Source organism: Podarcis melisellensis (genome assembly GCF_964234715.1).
Source record: "Podarcis melisellensis genome assembly, chromosome: 16".
Lineage (NCBI taxonomy): Eukaryota > Metazoa > Chordata > Lepidosauria > Squamata > Lacertidae > Podarcis > Podarcis melisellensis.
Window position 1 is genome coordinate 376,556 of NC_138533.1, and position 23,594 is coordinate 400,149.

At 46.2% G+C, this 23,594-nt stretch overlaps 1 protein-coding gene across 1 annotated transcript; it reads right to left on the reverse strand.

The window, feature by feature from the left end:
- Window positions 1–3,411: 3,411 nt before the first annotated feature.
- On the reverse strand, window positions 3,412–23,295 carry LOC309358621 (T-lymphocyte surface antigen Ly-9-like). The gene is made up of 4 exons (XM_081891978.1): window positions 23,116–23,295; window positions 20,786–21,118; window positions 17,448–17,714; window positions 3,412–4,153 (listed from the first exon to the last, which is right to left on the reverse strand). The coding sequence occupies exons 1-4, from the start codon at window positions 23,165–23,167 to the stop codon at window positions 4,068–4,070; spliced, it is 738 nt and encodes a 245-aa protein (XP_081748104.1). The 5' UTR covers window positions 23,168–23,295; the 3' UTR covers window positions 3,412–4,067.
- Window positions 23,296–23,594: the final 299 nt, after the last annotated feature.

Sequence of the window (23,594 nt, forward strand, 5' to 3'; positions counted from 1 at the left end):
TTCCCCAGATTACCAATCTACCGCTCTGAACCACTACACCACACTGGCCAAAGTGCCAAAGGGGCACATTCCCAACCTGTGTCCTTCTTGCCCAGCCATCTGAGCAATGCAGGAGCTCAAGGGATGCCCCCCAGGGCCTTGACTTCCCAGACGCTCATTCACACAATATCCCCTTTTCCGATCCTAGAATCAGAGAATTGTTGGAAGGGAACTCCAAGAGTCATCTAGTCCAACCCTTTGCAATACAGGAATCACGGCTCAAGAATCCCTGGCAGACGGCCATCCCACCTGCATTTAAAAACTCCCAAGGAAGGAGAGGGAGTCCGTCCCACTGTCTAACGGCTCTTACCACCAGAAAGTTCTTGCTTGTGTTGAGTCGGACTCTCCTTCCCTGTCCGTTTTTGTCCATCGCTTCAGGTCTCCCGCTGTGGAGCTGCAGAAAACAAGCTTGGTCCGTCTTCCCTTCAGGTGTTTGAAGACGGTTCTCCTGTCACCTTTCAGTCTTCCTTCTCCAGGCTAAACATCCCCAACTCCCTCGACTGTTCCTCATCCGGCTGGGTCATCATGATCCCTTCCTCCCCACAGACACGCTCACAAACTCCTTTCCCCTGTGGGATATGCCCTGCCATTGAAAGAAATCACATAAGGCGGAAGAAAAAAAAAAACCTCTTTCAGAACCCAACGCAGTTTATTGCTGCCACCTGCTGGACAGGTTAGAGTTGAGGATATCTTTTTTTTTTGGTTCGAAAGAAGAGGATAAGTTTTTTTGAAGCTTAACCATCTGTTTGGGGACTTTGTCTGCTTCTTGCTGTGGCGGCTTGCAATTCTCCGCAGTGTTATAGACTTTTCCGGTTTTGTTTTTAGTCTAACAAACTTGTGTGTTTCTATGAGCGGTGAAGGGTCACCGAAATCTCCAAAAAGACGGATCACCAACAGTTCAGCCCTTTGGAGCTTGTCTTTATTGGCTAAAATGTGTTTGGTTGGAGACCAGTCCCTAAAGGTCATCCCACGGCTCTATTTTGGATCTTGTCAAATGAGAGAAATTTTACATTGATAATATTTTTTGCTGAGACGAGGCCTCTAATGGCTACGTCGATTTTCTTGAGAATATTGTCTCGTGGGGAATCCTCTGTATTTGAGAGGGGTAGGAAGACAAGTTTATGTTTGATTAGAATTAAATTCTGACTGTTCGGGCTCTTTTGTCGTGAGCATTTTTGGGTAGATTTGAGTATATAGGGTTTCCTTGAGGAGTCTTGTAGGAAGTTGATTGCTTAGGATCTGGGATTTCCTTTAGTTTTCCTGAGATCCCATTAGTGGGTGATGTTTATTCTACTAGGTTTTGAGGCCTAACCTCCTGATGGTTGACAGGTTAGAGTTCTTTATTCAAGCTGGAGTTATTAACAGACAATGACAAATCCCTGGTCCCTCTGTTAACGGAGAAATCTGAGGGCTCCCTTGGACAAAAAACAAGGACACCAGCCAGGAAGACCAGAGCAAAACAGCAGCCAGTCGGCTTGGTCTTTACTGAAGACTGTCGCAACAGGACTCCCACCTGCCACCAGGTGGAACAAGATGGAAGCCCCGAACAAAAGAGAACCCAACTTTTGTAGCTACTAATCCCCATGTTACATCCTCCCAAACTACATCACTCATACATCACGGTTACATCAAGAAAGGGGAGGTCTGGTGGCCGCAATCTGCGCATCCTGGACCCTGCCCCATGGTTCCCCTTGCCCTCCACCAAACACCCATCAAGTGAAACAAAAAAGATATTTACATTTCCCTGTTTCCCAGCCAAGTTCATCCCACCCTTTTGTCTTCATCTGGGTTTGTTATTTCTGGCATGGCTACCTGTCTGGCACTCAGGTACCAGGATGCCAGGGATTATCCCTCAGGCAGAGGGGCTGCTGAGTAGCTGAGCTCACAGGTCTATAGGAATTTCTGAAGTTTTCCAGTGAGCCAGTACAGAGATGCATTGATCAGTGAATTCTTACATTTGGTATTGTGCAGCAAAGGCCCTTTGAAGAGATAGGAGGAAACTGTGATGAAGTGTTTTGTGGGGACAAGTCACAAAAGTCACAAAAGTGATGGTGCTGGTTTTGGTAGTGGGCTGCATGTGCAGGATATCTGCTGGAGGGGCAAAACCCTACAACCTATACATAAATTCACCCCCCCCCCACATCCACAAACCACCCAGGAGGACAGACTTAGCTCACAGTACTGCCAGGGTTATGGATGAAACCCCTTAGGGAAACCTAAGAAGAGGTGCCCCTCAAGTTCCCTCGCCACATCTCAGAACCGTAGAGCTGGAAGGGACTCCCCAAAGGTCATCTAGCCCAACCCCCTGGGAGTCACAACGAAAGGATTCCAGATTCTTGTTCCATCCAGATGTTTCTGGTGACCATCCCCATCGCTCTCTGCTGTCGGCTGCGCTGGCTGAGGCTGATGGGATCTGCGGAGTCGAGGAGCATCCTGGGGGCACCGCGTCGGGGAAGTCTGGAGTGTGCTGGCCAGCAGTGGCTCTCTGAGGTTTGAGATGTCGCTGGATCAAACCTGGAACCGTCTGCATGCAAAGATGGCGACCTGCCAGGAAACTGCCAAATGGGCAGTACAGGGCCAGAGCCAGGGTTTTGCAGGGCTTTTGGTGATCCTACCTCACCCCCCCTTAATGCTATTTTTGCCCCCGCTTGCTTGCTGCACAGAGAAACAGCAAGGAAAAGTCAAATTGGTGAAATTAGCGCACTCTGAAATTGTACAAGAACCAAAACACACCCATCTTTCAAAACCCAAACTGATCTGAATTTTGCAACGAAGTTCTCCAACTGAAGAATATTTTACACCCCCCCCTTAAAAAAAACCACACCCATGGAAGAAGCATCTATTAAGGGAAAGGGTTATTTCATGTTAACATATTGTAGCAGGGAAATAACATGCAAGAAACCCAGGTCTTTTAGTTTAATACAGCCTCCATTAGGAGGAATTCACATTGAAAGGCAGGCCAATTTCCATGAGGATTTTGAAGAAATAAAATAAAATGGCAATTTGCTGCAAGGAAAACAGAGAAGTGAATTTAAGACTGAAGACACTGAGAAGAGTGGAATGGACTGATCGTTTCCACCCATGCCAACTGCGGGGATGGGGTCCTCAGAGGATGCCCAGGCCTGTCAACCCTTGCCCCCCTGCCTGCCCTAGGATTGAACCCTGAGGAAGGATCCCAGCAGCCCGCAGTTTAGCACCAGTTTGAGGGCACCAGGTTGGGGAAGGTTGGTCCACCCTGACCATTAATGACTCTCTGGGGTTCCAGACCAGCCCTAGTTGGAGATGCTGTTGGGGGTCAGACATGGAGCCTTCAGCTTGTTGTACTGCTGAGCTACACCCTTTGTTCTAAAAATAAGATGCTAGTCCTCATGGTTCTCCACAAAGGGATGATTTAAAGAGGAACATAGGAAGATCCTTACACTAAGGTCTTTGGTTCGGGACAAAATCGAGGCAGTGGTTTCAGAGGATCAGCACTGGGAAATAGGAACGTGATGCCTGGGAACACCAAAGCATGTGTGAATCAGAGAATTGCAGAGTTGGAAGGGAACCCAGGGGTCATCTAGTCCAACCCCCTTCAGTGAAGGAATCTCAGCAGATCCTGAGGTGTGCCTCCCTGACAGGGACTGGTTGGGCACAGAGGAATGGTGGGAGGAACCAGCTGGATCACAGGGAATAATTAGCAAATGTTAATTCAGACTTCTTCTTCTCTCTCTCATTTCCTAATACAGTCAAACCTCGGCTCTCGAACGGCTCCGTTTTCGAACGTTTCACCAAAAACCAGGAAGTAAATGCTCTGGTTTACGAACGTTTTTCAGAACCCGGACGTCCGACGCAGCTTGAGTGCAAGAAGCTCCTGCGCCCAATCAGAAGTCGAATGACCTTCTGGAGCGGATTACGTTTGACAACTGAGGTTTGACTGCAAAGGGGAACCAGAGCAAGGGGACGAGAAGTGGGAGCACTGGAAAACGAGAGGAGGAGGCTGGATTTCCACACTTCGCTCAGGGAGCAGCTGCAGAGCCACTGGCTCTTCACAGGAGCATGAAGACGGCGATGAGGGCAGGTGCCAAAACAGCTCTGGCAACGTGGAAGAAGAACAGGCCGGCCGCGAAAAGTCCTGCAAAGAAAGAAAGGGGGAGATGTTCCCGATTAAATGGAGGCAGGAATGGCCACTGACCTGGGTGGCTTTAAAAGAGTGTTATGCACTGAGTTGAATAGGATCCAAAAGGCAGCAGTCTGATTGGTCCTAGAACAATAGGATCCAGAATGCAGCAGTCTGATTGGTCCTAGAACAATAGGATCCAGAATGCAGCAGTCTGATTGGTCCACAGGAGCCACCCAATCCAGCTCCAGGTGAAAGGGAATCTGCAGTCTGATTGGTCCACAGGAGCCACCCAATCCAGCTCCAGGTGAAAGGGAATCCGCAACCTGATTGGCCTACAGGAGAATCCCGGAATTAGCCAATCACGTGGGGCCCATTGTGTAAATAATATATATAAAGCAGACATCCTGGGGGAACTTCCATTCCTCACCACTATGAGCTGAATAAAGAGCATGAAATCCTCTCTCGACTCCAATTATATTTCAAAGAGGATGGGACAAATTCATGGAGGAGGAGAGGGCTCTCGAGGGCTGCCAGACACGATGGCTCTGCGATGCTTCTGAGTGGCAGTGGCTGAGAACCACAGGAGGGGAGAGAGTTGCTCTCGCACTCAGATCCCGCTTGTGGGTTTTGCACAGGCATCTGGCTGACCACAGTGAGAAGAGGAGGCTGGACGAGATGGAGAAGCCACAACAGAAGGAGCAGGTGGAGGCGCAAAGGAATACCAGACTTGGAGACACCTGTGTCACTGGATCAGATTCATCCATTTTGCTGAATAAATTGGCTTTGGGAGGAAATGGACAATTAATTGTCACTGTTATGTACAGTGGTACCTCGGGTTATTGCCGACAAAGGTCCGTATAGTTCAAGCTCTGGTTTTTCCAGTAGTGATGTATGGAAGTGAGAGCTGGACCATCAAGAAGGCTGATCTCCGAAGAATTGATGCTTTTGAATTCTGGTGCTGGAGGAGACTCTTGAGAGTCCCATGGACTGCAAGAAGATCCAACCTCTCCATTCTGAAGGAAATCAGCCCTGAGTGCTCACTGGAAGGACAGATCCTGAAGCTGAGGCTCCAAGACTTTGGCCTCCTCATGAGAAGAGAAGACTCCCTGGGAAAGACCCTGATGTTGGGAAAGATGGAGGGCACAAGGAAAGGGGGACGACAGAGGACGAGATGGTGGGACAGTGTTCTCGAAGAGACCAACATGAGTTTGACGAAACTGCGGGAGGCAGTGGAAGACAGGAGGGCCTGGCATGCTCTGGTCCAGGGGGTCATGAAGAGTCAGACATGACTAAACAACAACAACCACCTCGGGTTAAGTACTTAATTCGTTCCGGAGGTCCGTTCTTAACCTGAAGCACCACTTTAGGTAATGGAGTCTCCCGCTGCTGCTGCGCCACCACCGCCATGCGATTTCTGTTCTCATCCTGAAGCAAAGTTCTTAACCCAAGGTAATATTTCTGGGTTAGCAGAGCCTGTAACTTGAAGCGTCTGTAACCCAAGGTACCACTGTATTGTGTTATTATCCTCCTTAGTGGGTTGGGCACCTTTCAAGGTGACCCCGAAACTACAACTAATCCAGAATGTGGCAGCCAGACTGGTGATTGGGAGCGGCCGCCAAGACCACATAACACCAGTCCTGAGAGACCTACACTGGCTCTCAGTACTTTTCCGAGCACAATTCAAAGTGTTGGTGCTGACCTTGAAAGCCCTAAACGGCCTCAATCCAGTATATCTGAAGGAGCGTCTCCACCCCCATCGTTCTGCCCAGACACTGAGGTCCAGATCCGAGGGCCTTCTGGCGGTTCCCTCCCTGCAAGAAGCCAAGTTACAGGGAACCAGGCAGAGGGCCTTCTCGGTGGTGACGCCCACCCTGTGGAACGCCCTCCCAGCAGATGTCAAGGACATAAGCATCTATCTGACATTTAGAAGACATCTGAAGGCTTTAGGGAAGTTTTTAATGACGGAGGTTTTAATGTATTTTTAATCTTTTGTTGGAAGCCGCCCAGAGTGGCTTGGGAAACCCACAGATGGGGGGGTATAAGTAATCAATTATTATTATACATTATTTGGGGGGGTGAGATGGGGGAGCACAACACCCCCAAAAGGACCACCTCAGTATTATTTCCCCACCCATTGAACCTCAGAGGGGAGAGGGATGGCAATCAGGAAAAGCACACCCCCCCAGGAGAATTCAGCTCAGGGGACCTGTGAGAAAAGGCTCTTCATCCAGGTATCCGCATCCCAACCCGTAAATACTTTCCCAGGGAGTTGGGGCCACCTATGGCTTTCAGAATGAGCTGGTTCTAAATGAAACGAATAAATTAAAATAAACCTCGCAGAAGCCCCCAGACGCCACATACACGCTTGCTTGGCATGCGGATATAATTACCTTTTTGCTTTCTCTCTCCAACAGCCTCCCCGTGTTCCAGGGGTTAGGCAAATAATGACTTAAATGACTTCAAAAAGAATGGATGAATACCAAATAATGAATTACAATGAATAATGCAGGGGAATGGCTAAAAGGGTTCTGGAGAGGGAACATTTGCTCTTCAGAAAGAGCAAATGACGCCATCGTCTCAGCCCAGCTGACAAATGCGCTATTCTCCAAAAAGGGGAAATAATAATGTTTGGCAAGCTTGGTTATTTCAAATATTTGCTGCGTAGTTTGGATTCCAGATGCTCCAACAGGATAGGATTGTTATTATTATTTTGATGAGATGTGGAAATCTCAAAAATATTTCTGGCCATTGATGCTCTCTCTTTAGCTTGTCTGCATATCAGCTCATCTGGAGGTGCAGCCCAGACTGTGATTTGTAACTTGAATTGCACCAGCAGATATCCTGCACATGCAGCCCACTACCAAAAACAGCACAATCACTTTTGTGACTTGTCCCCACAAAACACTTCATCACAGTTTCTTCCTATCTATTCAAAGGGCCCCTGCTGCACGATACCAAATGTAAGAATTCACTGATCAATGCATCTCTGTACTGGCTCACTGGGAAAACTTCAGAAATTCCTATAGACATGTGAGCTCAGCTCCTCATCAGCCCCTCTGCCTGAGTGATAATTCCTGGCATCCTGATACCTGAGGGCCAGACAGGTAGCCATGCCAGAAATAACCAACCCAGATGAAGACAAAAGGGTGGGATTAACTTGGCAGGGAAAGAGGGAAATGTAAATATCTCTTCTGCCACACTTGATGGGTGTTTGGTGGAGGGCAAGGGGAACCATGGGGCAGGGTCCAGGATGCTCAGATTACTGCCACCAGACCTCCCCTTTCATGATGTAACCATGAGGGATTAGTGATGTAGTTTGGAGGGGTGTAATACGGGGATTAACAGCTAATAAAAGTTTGAGGGCTCTTTTGTTCGGGGCTTCCATCTTGTTTCACCTTGTGGCAGGTGGGAGTCCTGTCGCAACAGTCTTCAGTAAAGACCAAGCCTACTGGCTGCTCTGATATTCCTGGCTGGTGTCCTTGTTTTTGGTCCAAGGGAGCCCTCCAATTTCTCCATTAACAGGGATGATGGAAGTTGTAGTACAACAATATTCTGGGGGAATCAAAGGGTGCCCATCAGAGAAGGGGGGCGCATAAGAATCAGGCCAATGGCCCATCTAGCCCAGCATCCTACAGAAACCCACAAGCAGGATCCGAGCACCAGAGCAACTCTCCCCTCCGGTGGTTTCCAGCAACGGGTGTTCAACTGCTTCCCACGGTGGATGCAGAGCAGATTCATGGTGGCTGGCAGCCCTCTCCCCTCCACTGATAGCCCTCTCCTCCATTAATTTGTCCAATCCTCCTTTAAATGTTGGTGGGCCTTCCTGCCTCCTGTGGCAGAGAGTTCCACTGTTGAACTGTCACTGAAATTCTACTCGGTATTGATCCAGAGCAGATGTATACTTAGCAGAGTAACAACTTAAACACTGTTACACTTTTCCTTCTCCTCCTGTGATGAGGCATTTTAATGAGGTATTTAAATATTTTAATGTTTCAATATTTTAATGTTGTATTTTAATTTTGTTTTAAGTTGTAATCATTCAACTTCTTTTTATTATTGCTTGTTAGCCGCCCTGAACCTGGCCTTGGCTGGGGAGGGCGGGGTATAAATAAAATATTATTGTTGATATTGTTGTTGTTATTATTATTATTATTATTATTATTATTATTATTATTATTATTATTATTACAATTACGGGGGGCACATCTTTAAAGTTAAATGTTACAAATATTATGCCTGAATGTATCCTTTCACCTTGACAGCTCAGGGAAGTCACCTAGCTTTAAAAATAATATAAAATCATCTCCTTTCCCAGTTTCCCCCATTCCAAAGCTATTTCCCCCTTGAAAAGGGACTCCAGGAAGTTCCCAGAGGTGACAATTGCTGGGCTCATTGTTACCCAAAGGAAGCCAAATCTCATCACCTGACTCGCCTCAGGCTCCAGACATGCAAAGGAACTTCTATTGTACTTTTGGGTGGTGGTACTTAAGACATATTTGTCTATGCTCATCTTATACCTGAGTCTTGCCCTGCCATGTCTGCTTATGCTAATCTTGTACCAAGGACTTGTCTGGACATGTTTGCCAAGGTGCTGAATCGTGACCCGCGCATGCACAAGGTGCATGTGCTGAATCGTGACCCGCGCATGCACAGATGCGGCGCTGCAGGTTGCGGATGCTGTGGGTTGCAATCGTGCATCCCGCACGGATCATGTTCGCAACCCGAGTGTCCACTGTACATTCAGGATTGGCACTGCCCATAACAAATCCAGTTGCAGCAGATTTAACATAAACTTACAGTAACTTATAATAAGACTAAACCTTAACACTTTACACAGAACACCACACCAGAAGGAAAGAGAGAAAGTGAAGCCCAGGCTCCTTCTGGCCTTAGTATTATAATCAGCATGATCTTGACAGAAAGAGATAATAGAACCAGTCTAAGCCAGCTGCACTCAGCTTCTCTGAAGGAATAACCCAAACCTCATGAACCTTCTGCTTGCTTCTTTCACACAGAGAAGCTTCCAGAACCCTCTTGAATTAAGTAGAATAGAAAAGATCTCTACACATCTTATCAATACTTTCTGCACTGTTACGGAAGGCGGGGGGGCATGTCTTCTTCACCTTCTTCTTCGCTACAATATATCAATTTATTTCCAATTGTCAATGTCAAAAGGGACTAAAATCTATAAAATTCATAGAAAATCAACGTGCCAGTTTGCTCTGATCAGCCTTTCCTCCAGGCAATGTCAGGTGCCAGACTATGCATATTTGAGACCATTGTTTTCTCATCCCCAGGAAGTGTTTATCTGTGCATATCTCCAGCTCTGCATATTCCCCCCTCCCTCCTCCTTATGTTAATCCGGTGTAGCTCTGCATATTCCCCCCTCCCTCCTCCATATGTTAATCTGTGTAACCCAACCTCCCTTTAATATATTCATGATGTAATCTGTGTAACCAAACCTCTCTTTAATGTATTCATGACGTGTTTTGCACTGTATTCTGGGACATGGAGGGAAGTTTCAAAAACTCATGTCACCCCTTTCTCACTGTTCAATCTCGTCTTGAACCTGTTGGCCAATAAACTTGGATCTTCTGCAGTTTGCTCCTGTCTCCGGCTGAGCTCATTTTCCTCCGCAGGGACCCACGGACTGAGTCCGATGAGCTGGGTGGCAGAGCAGCCTCGCACCCAGATTTTAGCCGTAACAGTTGGCGCCCAACGTGGGGCCTGCGGTTCTCCCGCGTTGCTGACCGGGGGCCCCGAAATCTTCAGCCGGCACCAGGCCATTTTGCCTGGGAAGATCCTTTGGACCCCCGGCCATCTTCCGGGCGGTAATCGAAAGCCCCAGGAGTTCAGCCGGGGAGCAAAGAGGGATCCAGCCGGCTTACTCATCAATCCCGGGATCATCATGGAAAACACGTGAGTATAAGGAAAAGGAAAAACCCAGTGCACTGGTGGGAAAGGGGTGGAAATCTCCTGGCAACTGAATTCTCTGCCCTCCTCTCTATCGCTCCTTCTCGCCTGTCTCTTGGTCCAATTGGTGAGAGAGACTGTGGACTGCTGCTCGACCCAAAAGGGGGGTTCTGAGCTCTATCTCTTTCTCTATATTTCTCCAGCCAGCCGCACCAATTGGGAGCCCGAAAGTAAGACGGAGAGACCCGACTTGAAAGATAGCCGACTCCCCGCAACGGGTATCCCAGTTGAAAGCAAGGGGTTGGAGTTCTTTTTCCGAACTTCCCAAGCGTCCTTGCTAGGGGGCAGGAAGTGGTCTTGCTTTCTATCCAATCCCAGCCGCACTGGTCGGTGCCACGTAACACGTTTATCGTGCGTGAGCCCGCTTCCAAAAGCAAGGGGGATTTTCGGTTCAAAACTCTATCCAGGGATCACCCGATCTGGCACCGCACGGCGCGGGCGTTCAGTAGGGCCCCTTTTCCTGAGATTGACGATAGGTAGGAGGTTGCCAGGAGGGATAGCCCATGAGGAATTGGGCGGGATCGGCAGAGTGGAAAAGGACCCCAGGTTATTGAGTAAGGAAATAGGAAGGAATACCGGATAGCTAGAGCTCTTTAAAAACCCTCTAAGGAAGTTGCCAAGCGACTAAAGACCCCTCTTTACTATAAATCCCGTATTAAGTATATCAATCTCCTAGATATATCAATCCTTACCGCCCTTTCTCTTCCCTCTTTCTGTCTAGACACGCGTAAAACATAAAATGGGTACCCAGGCTTCCAAACGCGAGCGGGCTCACTCTGGGAAGAAGGCTTCTAGAAAGCCATCTCAGTCCCAGAAGGACCCTGACTCTCCTCTCCAATTTGTCATCACGTATTGGAAGTCGATTCCTGGCCACAAATTATTATCGAAACAAAAATTAGAGGACCTCTGTTCTGAAATCTGGCCCGCCAGCACCGCCCCCGCCAAGCCCGAATTGCGTTGGCCGGCTGGTTAACTGGTGGTGTTTGAAGAGGCAAGGAGGCTCTTAAAACCATGTGGGACCTTCCTACTAATTTCACTTAATGAAGCTAAAGGAAGCAGCCCAACTCCTTGCAATAACCAACTAAAGGATGAGAGTATATATGTTTACATGTTGTCTGTTATGTGTGTTGTGTGTTAATACATATATGAGAATGTGTGTTTACATGTTGTCTGTTATGTGTGTTGTCTGTTCCTTCTGTCTCTGACAGACTGCCTTTCTTAAGCGCGCATAGTTTAAACTGCAAGCTTGCTTCAAAATTTTAAATTTAAGGAAGCTATGCTGGACCTTATCAGTCCTAAATAAGACAAGATGAGAATGAAGGGTGCAAATGTTTACCCCACCTCTTGCTTTGCCGCAACTTTTCAGATCGTGAGTCTACAGTATTCCTCTGCAAATTCAGGAAAATTGTCACTTTTGTATTCCCTTTAAATCAAATCTATGGCTGTTTTAACTAAGAAAATGTTCACTTCAATCTTTCTCTAAAGATCATTTGTCTAGGAACTTGCACGTCTAAGGAAGTAAACTCAAACTAATCTCAAGATCTGCTAAAGGGTTCTGTATAAGTTGGGAATTTTTTATTTTCCTCTTCCTTAGTACATGATAGGAGCACTGATTGTGCTCTCTTCCCCAGTAGTGCCTGTGTACATAAGTATGTGTGTGTAGTACCAATCTTGCTGTGAAATCTTGCTGTGAACCCTTTATTTTGGAGGGTTGGACTAGATGACCCCAGGGTCCCTTTCAACTCTCCCAATTTGTGGCTGTGTGGAAGGACATGTGTCCGCAAGCATTGCAGGGTAATTCTTAAATTCTGGTGTGGTGATGGAGTTGAAATTCAGCCTAGCTTTGCTCTTTAGTTTTAAAAAGGTGAGAGGTGAAGCTGTGATGTTTTGAAGCACAACTGGTAATACCATGCATTTGAGTGATTACAGTGTTTATCATTTTGTTTATCATTTTGTCTACTATTTGAAAATCAGACCAATACATATGGGCCTTGACCAATCCTGTAAATAAAGGGGCAGGAAAATTTTTGTCTGCAAATGGTAAGGCCGAAAAACTTAGAATGTTAAAAAAAAAAAAATTAAAAAAATCCTATGAATTCTGACTCTGGCCATTTTTTCCCATATATAAGGGCGCGGCATTGTTCCACGAATGGCCAGAGGAATATTAGCCCTTTCCTGTACATAAAGGAAGCAGTCGCTTTGCTTGGGCTGAAATTGCTAGCTTTGTTGGTGAATACTTCAATTGCTGAGTTTCTCTCTTTTGTTTTAAATCTAACCCTCTTTTAAAATCTACTCCTTACCCTTCCCTTATTCAAATTCTAATTTTGCCAAAAGATGCAACATTTCAATAGTATAAAAGGTTTGCTGAGACATGAACTCCACACATGCACAGAGACTAGATCAGCAAAAAAAAAAAAAGGATTGGAAAAGAAATGAGAGAGAGAGGAAGGAGGGGGAACTGTGGGGGGGGAGGAGGTTTATGTAAAACTTGGAACCATTGAGAGAAATCACCCTTAATGTGTCCCAAGTTTGAAATCTTAACATGCCAAATTCTTTTCACAGGTAAATATCAAAGAATTCCACGAACCATTGAGAGAAATCACCCTTAATGTGTCCCAAGTTTGAAATCTTAACATGCCAAATTCTTTTCACAGGTAAATATCAAAGAATTCCACCCCTCAATGGGATTTAAATCACAGACTTTGTTTGTGTGCATTTTAGGAACAGCATTTCCTGACAGGCTTCTCACATGAAATAATATTCCCTTTTAACAGGATATGTGAACCCCGATAACAAAGTGTTTGTCCTTTTTTTCTCCCACAACAACTTTCTTTCTGTTCTGTGAAATCCCTGCTGTATTAACTTTCTTTCTGTTCTGTGAAATCCCTGCTGTATTAGTGACTTCCATCCCTTTGTGTCTTTGACACTTTAAAGTTATAAATAATCTGTTTCCATTTATTTAATCCGTTTTTTCATGATGTCTATGAAATTAATTGAAGCATAACCAAACATTGTTTGTGGAATGGTATTTGTTTACCTTTTGCCTGAGCATTTCTTATTAATTCTGTCATTTTGGCTAGTTCAAGGTTAGTTCAAGGTACTTGCACAAAGTTACATTGCCATTAAGTCATTTTCCAGTATTTTGCTATTAACACTCTAGCCGATGTTGTCACATCAAGAAACACTCTTTTATTTTCATTGTTACTTCAGATCTCTTAAAATTCTGTGTCTTAGCATTTATTTATTTTGGTTCCTCATAGGTCATTGTGTGTGTGTGTTTGTGTGTGTGTTTTATTATTATTTAACTGTGTCTTTTAAGTCCACCCTGTCCTTACAGGATATCACTTCTACAAGTGTGTTACTACAGATCCAATGAAAAGCTTCGCTACCACGAGACTTATTACCTGCAACAACAAATTTCTTTCAAAGGGGAAGTGGGGCTGACAAAGAGGGGAGGAGTTGAATTGCAAGGACATTTTTTGACTTTTATATTCAACTGATATTTAATTAGTTTGTTGTGTATTATGTGTTATTATGTAGGAATGTTGAAATGTGTTTGACAGTGTTATTTCCACAAAGGGAGGAATTTTTTTTGTGTGTGTGTGTGTTATGTTTAATGTATACTGTCTTATTCCTTATACCCCAATGGAGGATTTTCATACATTTTATGCTTTCTAATGGATCAGGCTATTGTATAGTTCAATGTTTAGATAACCACATTTCGCTGTCCCACCTGGCACACGGCCAACCTTCCCTACCCATTTTAAAATGTGTTAAAACTCGCTTTACCAAGGAGAAGCTTCAGGAAGGTGTATATGCCTTGATTTAGCAGGAATGATCCCTTATACAGTTAAATTGACTTATTTGGACAAGTGCCCCTTTTAAGAATGGTTTTCTTTTAACAGATTAGTTTGAAGAGTTGAGAACCATGGGGAAAGATAAATTCAAATTGGACTCAGTTTGAATTGGGCAAGTGTATCCAGGCTGCAATTAGCTTTTGGTCCTTAAAGTGCAAGTGCGCAACTTCCCATGACTGCAAGAGCAATAATAAAAAAACCCCATAGGAAGCCAAGGCAAGGATATTTCCCTCAGGACGTGTCCAAACCTGTGGCAGCTGTGGTGAGTGCCAGGCAACATGGTTAATATGAAAGCCCTAAGTGGATTCACCAGGGATTGCCACTACTGTGAGACCACAGAAAAGCTACCTTGACACCTGAGAACACAAAAATGGCGGGGGACAAAGCAAACTGCATTTTTTTTCAGTCAGTAGTGGACCTTCCTGCTAAATGTAAAGCATAGACCACTATTGAACAAAATACAACAGGTGTCCTTTTATGCGATATCCTATATCCAGCTATCTGCACTACTATACTTGCAAATGGCCTTAAGAGGCATGATTTGCAAGTCCCCTTCAGGTTTGCACAAACCCACACATCTAGTACGATAGATACAAAGTTATTATTTAGTGCATACCTATATAACATAAACATACATTGCATTGATCCGTGTTGCTCCCTCCTTTGCTGCCCTGCTCAACCCACCTCCTTTTCCATTATGGCCTATTCCCACTCACACGGCACCCCACCTTCACCGAGATTTAGGGTGCGGAGAAAAGATTTGCAAGTTCTTACAGAACTTTAATGCAAATCTATCTCCGAATGGGGGACTGTTACGGAAGGCGGGGGGGCATGTCTTCTTCACCTTCTTCTTCGCTACAATATATCAATTTATTTCCAATTGTCAATGTCAAAAGGGACTAAAATCTATAAAATTCATAGAAAATCAACGTGCCAGTTTGCTCTGATCAGCCTTTCCTCCAGGCAATGTCAGGTGCCAGACTATGCATATTTGAGACCATTGTTTTCTCATCCCCAGGAAGTGTTTATCTGTGCATATCTCCAGCTCTGCATATTCCCCCCTCCCTCCTCCTTATGTTAATCCGGTGTAGCTCTGCATATTCCCCCCTCCCTCCTCCATATGTTAATCTGTGTAACCCAACCTCCCTTTAATATATTCATGATGTAATCTGTGTAACCAAACCTCTCTTTAATGTATTCATGACGTGTTTTGCACTGTATTCTGGGACATGGAGGGAAGTTTCAAAAACTCATGTCACCCCTTTCTCACTGTTCAATCTCGTCTTGAACCTGTTGGCCAATAAACTTGGATCTTCTGCAGTTTGCTCCTGTCTCCGGCTGAGCTCATTTTCCTCCGCAGGGACCCACGGACTGAGTCCGATGAGCTGGGTGGCAGAGCAGCCTCGCACCCAGATTTTAGCCGTAACAGCACTAAGAAATGCAAACTGACATTAGCAGTGGGCTGCTTAAAGAAGTCCCTCCTTTTATCTGTCCTAAATCTTCCAACATCCAGCCTCATCAGACACCCATCAACTATGAGAGAGGGATAAAAGCTTTTCTCTACCACTTTCTCAAGGCTGTGCCTCATTTTATTCACCTCCCCTTTCCTCTAATCTAAAAAGCCCCAAACGCTGCGACCATTGCTCACAGGGGAGATGCTCCATCCTTGTGACACTTCCACTTGCCCTTTTCTGAACTTTTTCCCAACTCTGCAACATCCTTTCGGAGGTGATCTCCTGTCCTTTCTATCACAGGCTACGGTCTCAAATGGATTACCCCTTTAAAACTGGGTACATCACGCTGCCCAACTGATGGGCAAATAGGGCCTCTCAGTGACCGAGATCAAAGAACCTCCCTTATATTCCCAGGAAAATATTTTTAAACGACCCATAAGGGCAGTGGTAACTAAAAACAACCTAAACTCTATGTACACATCCACATGCGCCCTGAAATATACTCAAGAGTCGAGAGTGGATTTCATGCTCTTTATTCAGCTCATAGTGGTGAGGAGGAATGGAAGTTCCCCCAGAATGTCTGGTTTATATACATTATTTACACAATGGGCCCCACGTGATTGGCTAATTCCGGGATTCTCCTGTAGGCCAATCAGGTTGCAGATTCACTTCCACCTGGAGCTGGATTGGGTGGCTCCTGCGGACCAATCAGACTGCTGCATTCTGGATCCTATTGTTCTAGGACCAATCAGACTGCTGCATTCTGGATCCTATTGTTCTAGGACCAATCAGACTGCTGCATTCTGGATCCTGTTCAACTCAGTACATAACACACCCTATTATATTTCAAACTTAGAGAGGCCCACAAACATACACCTTATTTCAATGAACTGACTTTTGTACAACTTGGGAAAGCTTTTACAGAGTTACGATTAAATACAATAAACTCTGCTTCTAGAGATGGGAGACACAGAGGCAGACCAACAAACGAACGTGTTTGCGTTAGGGGATGTCCTGAAGTAGAGGACCTTGTGCATTATCTCTTGCGCTGCCCCTTATATAATGAAGCAAGAGAAAGATTTTTAGCACCTATAATGGCAAGGTCCCCTAGCCAGAACCCCTCTGACATGATTTTATATCTCCTCACAGACACAGATAAGTATGTGACCTGGTGTGTAGCACTCTTTGCAACTGCTGCTAGGAAAATTAGAGCAAATTATATAGCCAAGATAGCCACCAATTGTAAAGGAGATGAATAGATTTGACATCTAGCTATGTGGGAAGCGGGTGGTGCTGTGGGTTAAACCACTGAGCCTCTTGGGCTTGCCAATCAGAAGGTCGTCAGTTCGAATCCCCGTGACGGGGTGAGCTCCCGTTGCTCGGTCCCTGCTCCTGCCCACCTAGCAGTTCAAAAGCACATCAAAGTGCAAGAAGATAAATAGGTACCACTCCGATGGGAAGGTAAATGGCGTTTCTGTGCGCTGCTCTGGTTCTCCAGAAGTGGCTTAGTCATGCTGACCACAAGACCCGGAAGCTGTACGCCGGCTCCCTCGGCCAATAAAGCGAGATGAGCGCCGCAACCCCAGAGTCGGCACTTTACCTTTACCTTTACATCTAGCTATATTTTATCTTTATCACCAAACTCCGAATATGATTGCACATTGTATTAATTAACATTACTTTTTAATAAACATTACTTTTTAATATATTAGTGGCCATGTTAGTCTATAAAATTTATTGCTTAATGTCTTAACCTGTATATTAAGGTCCTTTTATAGCTCTGTTTAGAGTAGGCAATGTCTTGATAATAGAAATGTTTTAAGTTTTTTGTATTAATCCAGCATATTTTCTTTTAATTGTTGAATGATCCTGTGTACATTGCGACAGCCTTTGGCTATGTGCAATAAAACCGACTGACTGACCCCAGGCTACGGTGCCCGTCTTTGGTCTTCTGAACCACTGCAATACTGAGTGGCAGGACCTGACGGCAACGGGCGGGAAATAAATCAAAATATTACTCACCTGCAGCTGCAGATTTTGGGCACGAAGCATAGGGCAAAACCTCCCAGGCTTTCTGGGTCCCCAAGGCCTGCGCGGAGCAGGTGTAAGAGTCCTCTTTGTTCTTGGCGTTCAAGGTGAGGTGCAGCCGGCCGTTGTCAGAAGCCGTGTCCCCCGTTTTTGTATTCTTCCAGGAGTAGGTCACCCAAACTTTGGCTCCAGCTCCAGCCTCACACAGCAAATTGAGCTTGCAGGAGCTGTTGGCCAGCCTTTCTCCCGTGATGTTGATGTCTGAAACGGGTGGGAGGGAAGGGGTGAGCAAGAGGGAGGACAGGGTCAAGAAATCACAGCCATCTTCCAGACGCGGAAGGTGGAGCCAGCTTGCGACCTGCTGCCTCAGAGGGCAGGGCACAAACCAACAGATTCAAATCTCAAGAAAGGAGATCCAGACTAAATATTGGGAAGTTCCTGGTGCAAAGAACAGCTCGACCGTGGAACAGACTCCCCGGGAAGGTGGCGGACTCAGAGACAAGTCGGGGCCTGATCCAAGGTGGCCCTGCCAAGGTCTGGCAAAAACAATAACGCTAGAAAAATGCCACCTGTGCTGCTGGTAGAAGTAGTACGACTCATGCAACACGTTGGGTGACTAATATACAGTGGTACCTCGGGTTACATACGCTTCAGGTTACAGACTCCGCTAACCCAGAAATAGTACTTCAGGTTAAGAGCTTCAGGATGAGAACAGAAATTGTGCTCCGGCAGCACGGCAGCAGCAGGAGGCCCCATTAGCTAAAGTGGTGCTTCAGGTTAAGAACAGTTTCAGGTTAAGAACGGACCTCTGGAACGAATTAAGTACTTAACCTGAGGTACCACTGTGCACACAATAATTACCAGTACCAAAATGATTATGCATTCTTTATCAATCTTCTGAGACAAACACACGACCTTATGCAAAGCCACAGAGACTTGCGACCTACCCAATCTAAGATGAACCTATAATGTCTGATTTCAATAGATTTTTCAAGTGCTTAGCTCAGTCTTTTGTTTTCTTTATCTTTTCAGGTAAGTTCATGAAGATACCAACAAAAGGTAAGTTCGGTGTTGTTCACAATACCGAGAGATGCTAGTGAAGTTGTAGATAGATGTCTCGGTGTTGTGAAGATAAAGAACACAAAAGACTGGGCTAAGCACTTGAAAAATCTATTGAAATCAGACACTATAAGTTCATCTTAGGTTGGGTAGTTTGCAAGTCTCTGTGGCTTTGCATAAGGTCTTGTATTTGTCTCAGAAGATTGATAAAGAATGCACAATCATTTTGGTAATTATTGCGTGTATATTAGCCGCCAGCGTGTTGCGTGAGTCGTACAAGGTCTGGTAAAAGGCTTAAGGAAATGGGTCCCCAGGTGCATGTTAGCTGGAAAGGGGATGTAACATCACCATAGCAGTCAAGTTCAAAATTTCCTGTTAGCCCAGAATGGACATGCAGGGAGGTGTTACTCTAGCCAGTATAACTTCCTGTGACACCTGGTCTGGAGCGTCTTCCCTCTGCGTGTGAACAGGTAGATGGGCGTGACCCTGGCAGACCCCATAAAAGGACCGGTCCCGCAGCCATCTGCTCTCTTGAGACCCTTCTCCTTCTCTGGATGCTTTTGCTGTCTGCCGGCCCTCAGCCAGCAGCGCATGGGCTCATTCCTCACAAGAGGATGAATCCACACCTTTCTCTGTATCTGTAACTAAAAGCTAAAGCCTGCCTTTGGGATCACACTGTGGACTGAATGTGAGTAAACCTTGTTACTTTTAAGGGAAGACCGTTGTGTCTTTATTCTTTTTAAGAGGGAATAAAAGGGGAATTTACCAGGAAAAACAAAACAAGAGAGATTCAAATGAATCTAACAGATGAATCTTCCTGCTATATTGTGGGGAATGTACTCTGCTACTGACTCACTAGCGTGAGTGAGGAAGGATAATATAGAACCAATATATCCTCCGCTGCTATCCACAGCATTCTCACAAGTCCTGGGTCTGGAAAGGGTGAAGACACCTCGCTGAGAGTGGCCACTCACCACTTTTCAACATTTGAGGCAGGAGTCTTTTCCCCCAAGATGCCATGGAGGAGGGAACCTGCAGCCGTCTGGACGTGAAGTGCCTGCTCTACCACTGAACTGCAGCCTGACAACCAGGATATTTTTCACCCTTTTTCTTTGCCAGGGTTATGTACGTTCTTGCAAAGCAAGCAACCAGGTGCCTGCCCCTGCTTTGCTTCAAAGTTTGACGGTTGCATCTAGCAAATAAGATCTGCTGAAGAAGGATAATTTTAGCTGCTGTTGCAACATTTAAAACTAAAAGCAGCCGCCCAACCTTCTTCCCTTCTCGAGTTTGCTGCAACTTCTCGGTTGAGGAACTGACAATTTCTTGGAAAACTCCTGAACTTAGTAGCTGCCAGACACGGCTTTGATTAGTCACAGAATCGTAGAGTTTCCAAGGGTCATGTAGTCTAACTTCCTGCAATGCAGCGATCACTGCTAAAGCATCCTTGCGAGACGGCCCCCGATGGAGAGCCTGCCCTGCGAGGGTGTTAGGATTCCTGCTCTGTGATTGCAGTCATGGGATTTTTGTCTGTCACATGACGGTGTATGTTTTGACTCCACTGAGTGGGGATGTTTGTGTTCCTGTGTTCCGTGAAGTGGGACTATTCCCCTTTGTTCTTTCTCTTTGCTGTCTGATGCTGGAGAGAGAGGGAGCCACGTTGCAGGGCTCCATGTGTGTTTATATGTAAATAAAGTAGATTAGCCAAAATGCTGAGTTGCTGAGGTCTGTTATGCAAAATGCGCAAACTCTGCGGATCCCCAAGTGTGCCGGTGTCTGTTGGCATCGGTCACTCTGATGTTCAGGCTGAAGAAAGATTTTGAAGCTCCCAAACGAAGGACCAGGAGGGAGAGAACATGCCAGCTGGGCATTCTTCTTTGAGCTGATAGCAGCCTGTGCCCTTTTACTATTAAGTTCAAATTCTCTGCCTTGAACTAAGACCACAGCCCTACCATACATTTATGAACCTATTCACTTTAGTATTTTAACTTTTGTATGTTTTAAAGTATTGCTGTGATTTTTCCTTGATTTCCTTGTCATTTTTTTAAAATAATCAAGTGGTGTACGTATCAAATAATGAAATAAATAAATACGTCTCTAGCTCGTTCAAAGTGCATAACTTCCCGCTCCAAGAATCCTGGGAACCGTAGTTCATTCAATGTGCTGGGAACTGTAGCTCTCTGGGTGGGGAACTGTGGTTCCCAAGATTCTTGGGGACGTGTGCTTCAAATGCGCATGGGAGGCGCTTGAATTTGCAGTTCTTAGAAGTTACTTACGGAAGACGAAGAGCGTGTAGCGGTTCAGCGTCTTGGAGCCTTCCTGGGTGAACGTCGAAATGTCATAGCCTCCTCCGTCTTCCAAGGTGAGGTTATGGATTTGGAAGGCAGGTTCCTCCTCCAGGACAGACACCCTTTCGGAATACCTCGGGTCCAGGACTGTGACGGGCTTCCCTTGCTCCCACATAGCGACGGCCTTGCTGGGTGGGCCAGCAGACCTCAACATGAGACCCGAGAAAACGGTCCCTTTTGGAATCACAGCAGGAAGACTGACCGAGTGCCCCACATCTTTGGGGCCTAATTCAGCGTGGGTCGCTGCAGGACTGTCTGCGCCTTGGAGGGGAGAGAGAGAAGAGGGAAGAAAGTGAATTTGGAGAGGGTGAGATTCACGCGCCATCAACAGGAACCAGGTTAAGACATTGACCAGAGCATTTCAGCAACCTGGGGGTTTGGGGGGGCAGTGGGGGTTGGTCAAGTTCTCTCAAAATGCCACTAGCTGACACAATACTTCTTGAGCAATTCATGGGGATGACCTTGCTTGTTTTACAGGCACACACCCAAACCCCATTGCCAAATCTTTCCAGATCAGTTCCTCTTACTCCTAAAAGCAACCATGAGGAACATCTCATAGAATCATAGAATCATAGTTGGAAGAGACCACAAGGGCCATCGAGTCCAACCCCCTGCCAAGCAGGATTCCCGGTTGAATCCACCAAGAAGAGCCCAGAAGCTGGATCAGGCCCAAGGGGGCTCATCAAAGCCAGCCTCCTGGCCTCACGGTGGTCATGCAAAAGCCCTTAAGACTTGATAGACTGCCTCTGGAGCTGGAGGTTCCACCAGGACCTAGAAGGGTCCCAGCCAGTGCAGCCTTCTTGCTTTGCAGTGGCCAAATGCCACTCAGAACCAATAATAATAATAATAATAATAATAATAATAATAATAATTTATTTATACCCCGCCCATCTGGCTGGGCTTCCCCAGCCACTCTGGGCAGCTTTCAGCAGAATATTAAAATACAATTGTTAAACATTAAAAGCTTCCCTAAGCAGGGCTGCCTTCGGATGTCTTCTAAAAGTCTGGTAGTTGTTGTTCTCTTTGGAGGGAGGGGCTTCTACAGGACGGGTGCCACCACCGAGAAGGACCTCTGCCTGGTTCCCTGTAAACTTCTCGCAGGGAGAGAACCGCCAGAAGGCCCTTGGAGCTGGACCTCCATATCTGGGCCAAACGATGGGGGTGGAGATGCTCCTTCAGGTCTTCTGGGCTTTTGAGGCCATTTAGGGCTTTCAAGGTCAGCACCAACACTTTGAATTGTGCTCGGAAACATCTTTTGGAAGCTGCCCAGAGTGGCTGGGGAAACCCAGCCAGATGGGCGGGGTATAAATATTTATCATGAACATCATCATCATCATTATAACGCAGTGGGCACGAGCATCGTAAGGCCAGAACCCCAATTTGCAGCTTTTCCATCAGGCTACAGGCAAAGGCGAGTGATAAGAGCCTGGGGAACCAGCAACCTGGTTCTCCTCCCGCCCCCCAAATCTCCCCTTTCTAGTCTGCTGTTACAACTCCTCTCTGGGTCTGGGGCTGTTTGCATAGCAGGGTGATTTGCATTGGCAAAGGGACCCCAGCACCTTCTCGACTCACAAGCCCACCTCATTCCACCTCTGGGCATGGATTCTGTGATTTTTGCATTGCAGGGGTCAGACTGGGTGGCCGGTCGGGTCTCATCCATCTCTATAGTTCTGTGATTCTACGGAACGTGCGCTTAAAAACCAAAACCAAAAGCCAACAACTCATTGCGCCTTCAGCACCCCATAATAACCAGACATTTATTTTCAACGCTTCTGAGAAAACGTTCACCCATGATTCCGTGGTTGCAGTTAACCAGCCACAATTTCATCCTTTTTGTTAAGTGCTCATCAGAAGGGGTTGGGGTTTTTTGTATTTTGGGCACCTTGAGCTCTTTGGAGAAAAGGTGAGGTACAAATGGAACATCATAGTTCACCCTCACCCAACAAATACACCTTTAAAAGGAAATTGCCTTTTCCCTTGTTGTGGAATGGGTGGAATGAACAAATGCCCATTGGGAAGACGGATAAACCCCCTGTAAGCAAATCTGCCTGAAGCTCATTGTCAAATAACCTCTCTGAGAACAACCTGGAAAATATCCTCAATAAACTGGATATTGTCTAACATCTCTGTGAGCAACTGGGGATAAATGTGGAATAAGCAGGGAGCCCTATTCCTCCACACACATTGTTTGTGGGCATTGCATTATGGCACACACACACAGAGGGAGTTGAACTGAGAGTCACCTGGATTTTACTCACTTGTAGCTTGGAAGGTGAAGACGAGGAGGAGGAAGGCAACAGCTGGATCCATGTTGGGGTCACGGTGGAGAGATCAGCCCCAAGGAGAACGGGTGAGGAGCCTGGACAGTTTAGCCAGGGACACCCGCCTCTCCTTCCCTTTTCTGCAACTTGGCCAAACCAAGGATGGGGAGAGGCTTCCTCCTGCCCGCCTTCTTGCAGGCTTGGCCATCGGATGACACCCAGGGTGGACCCTGGGGTCATGTGACCAGGCCCCATGTGCACAGTAGCCAGAGACCTCCCTCTGGGTTTAGGAAACACACACACACCCTCAAGGCACAAGAGGAACAGGCTTGCCATTTCTGCTTGAGGAAGGAGGGTGTGCAAGCTTTGGGATCCACTAGGACGGTGGGAGAAGAAAGGCCTTCTTGGGGGGGGGGTTAATGCTGTGAGCCCCTCCATCATAAGGGCAGGTTATATACAGTGGACACTCGGGTTGC

Coding starts and splice junctions, on each gene's coding strand:
- LOC309358621 (XM_081891978.1), bottom strand. CDS start 23,167: ATGGATCCAGCTGTTGCCTTCCTCCTCCTCGTCTTCACCTTCCAAGCT. Junction 17,715..20,785: donor CTACACGCTCTTCGTCTTCC/GTAAGTAACTTC, acceptor CACCCGTTTCAG/ACATCAACATCACGGGAGAA. Junction 4,154..17,447: donor CCCAAAATCTGCAGCTGCAG/GTGAGTAATATT, acceptor CTTTCTTTGCAG/GACTTTTCGCGGCCGGCCTG.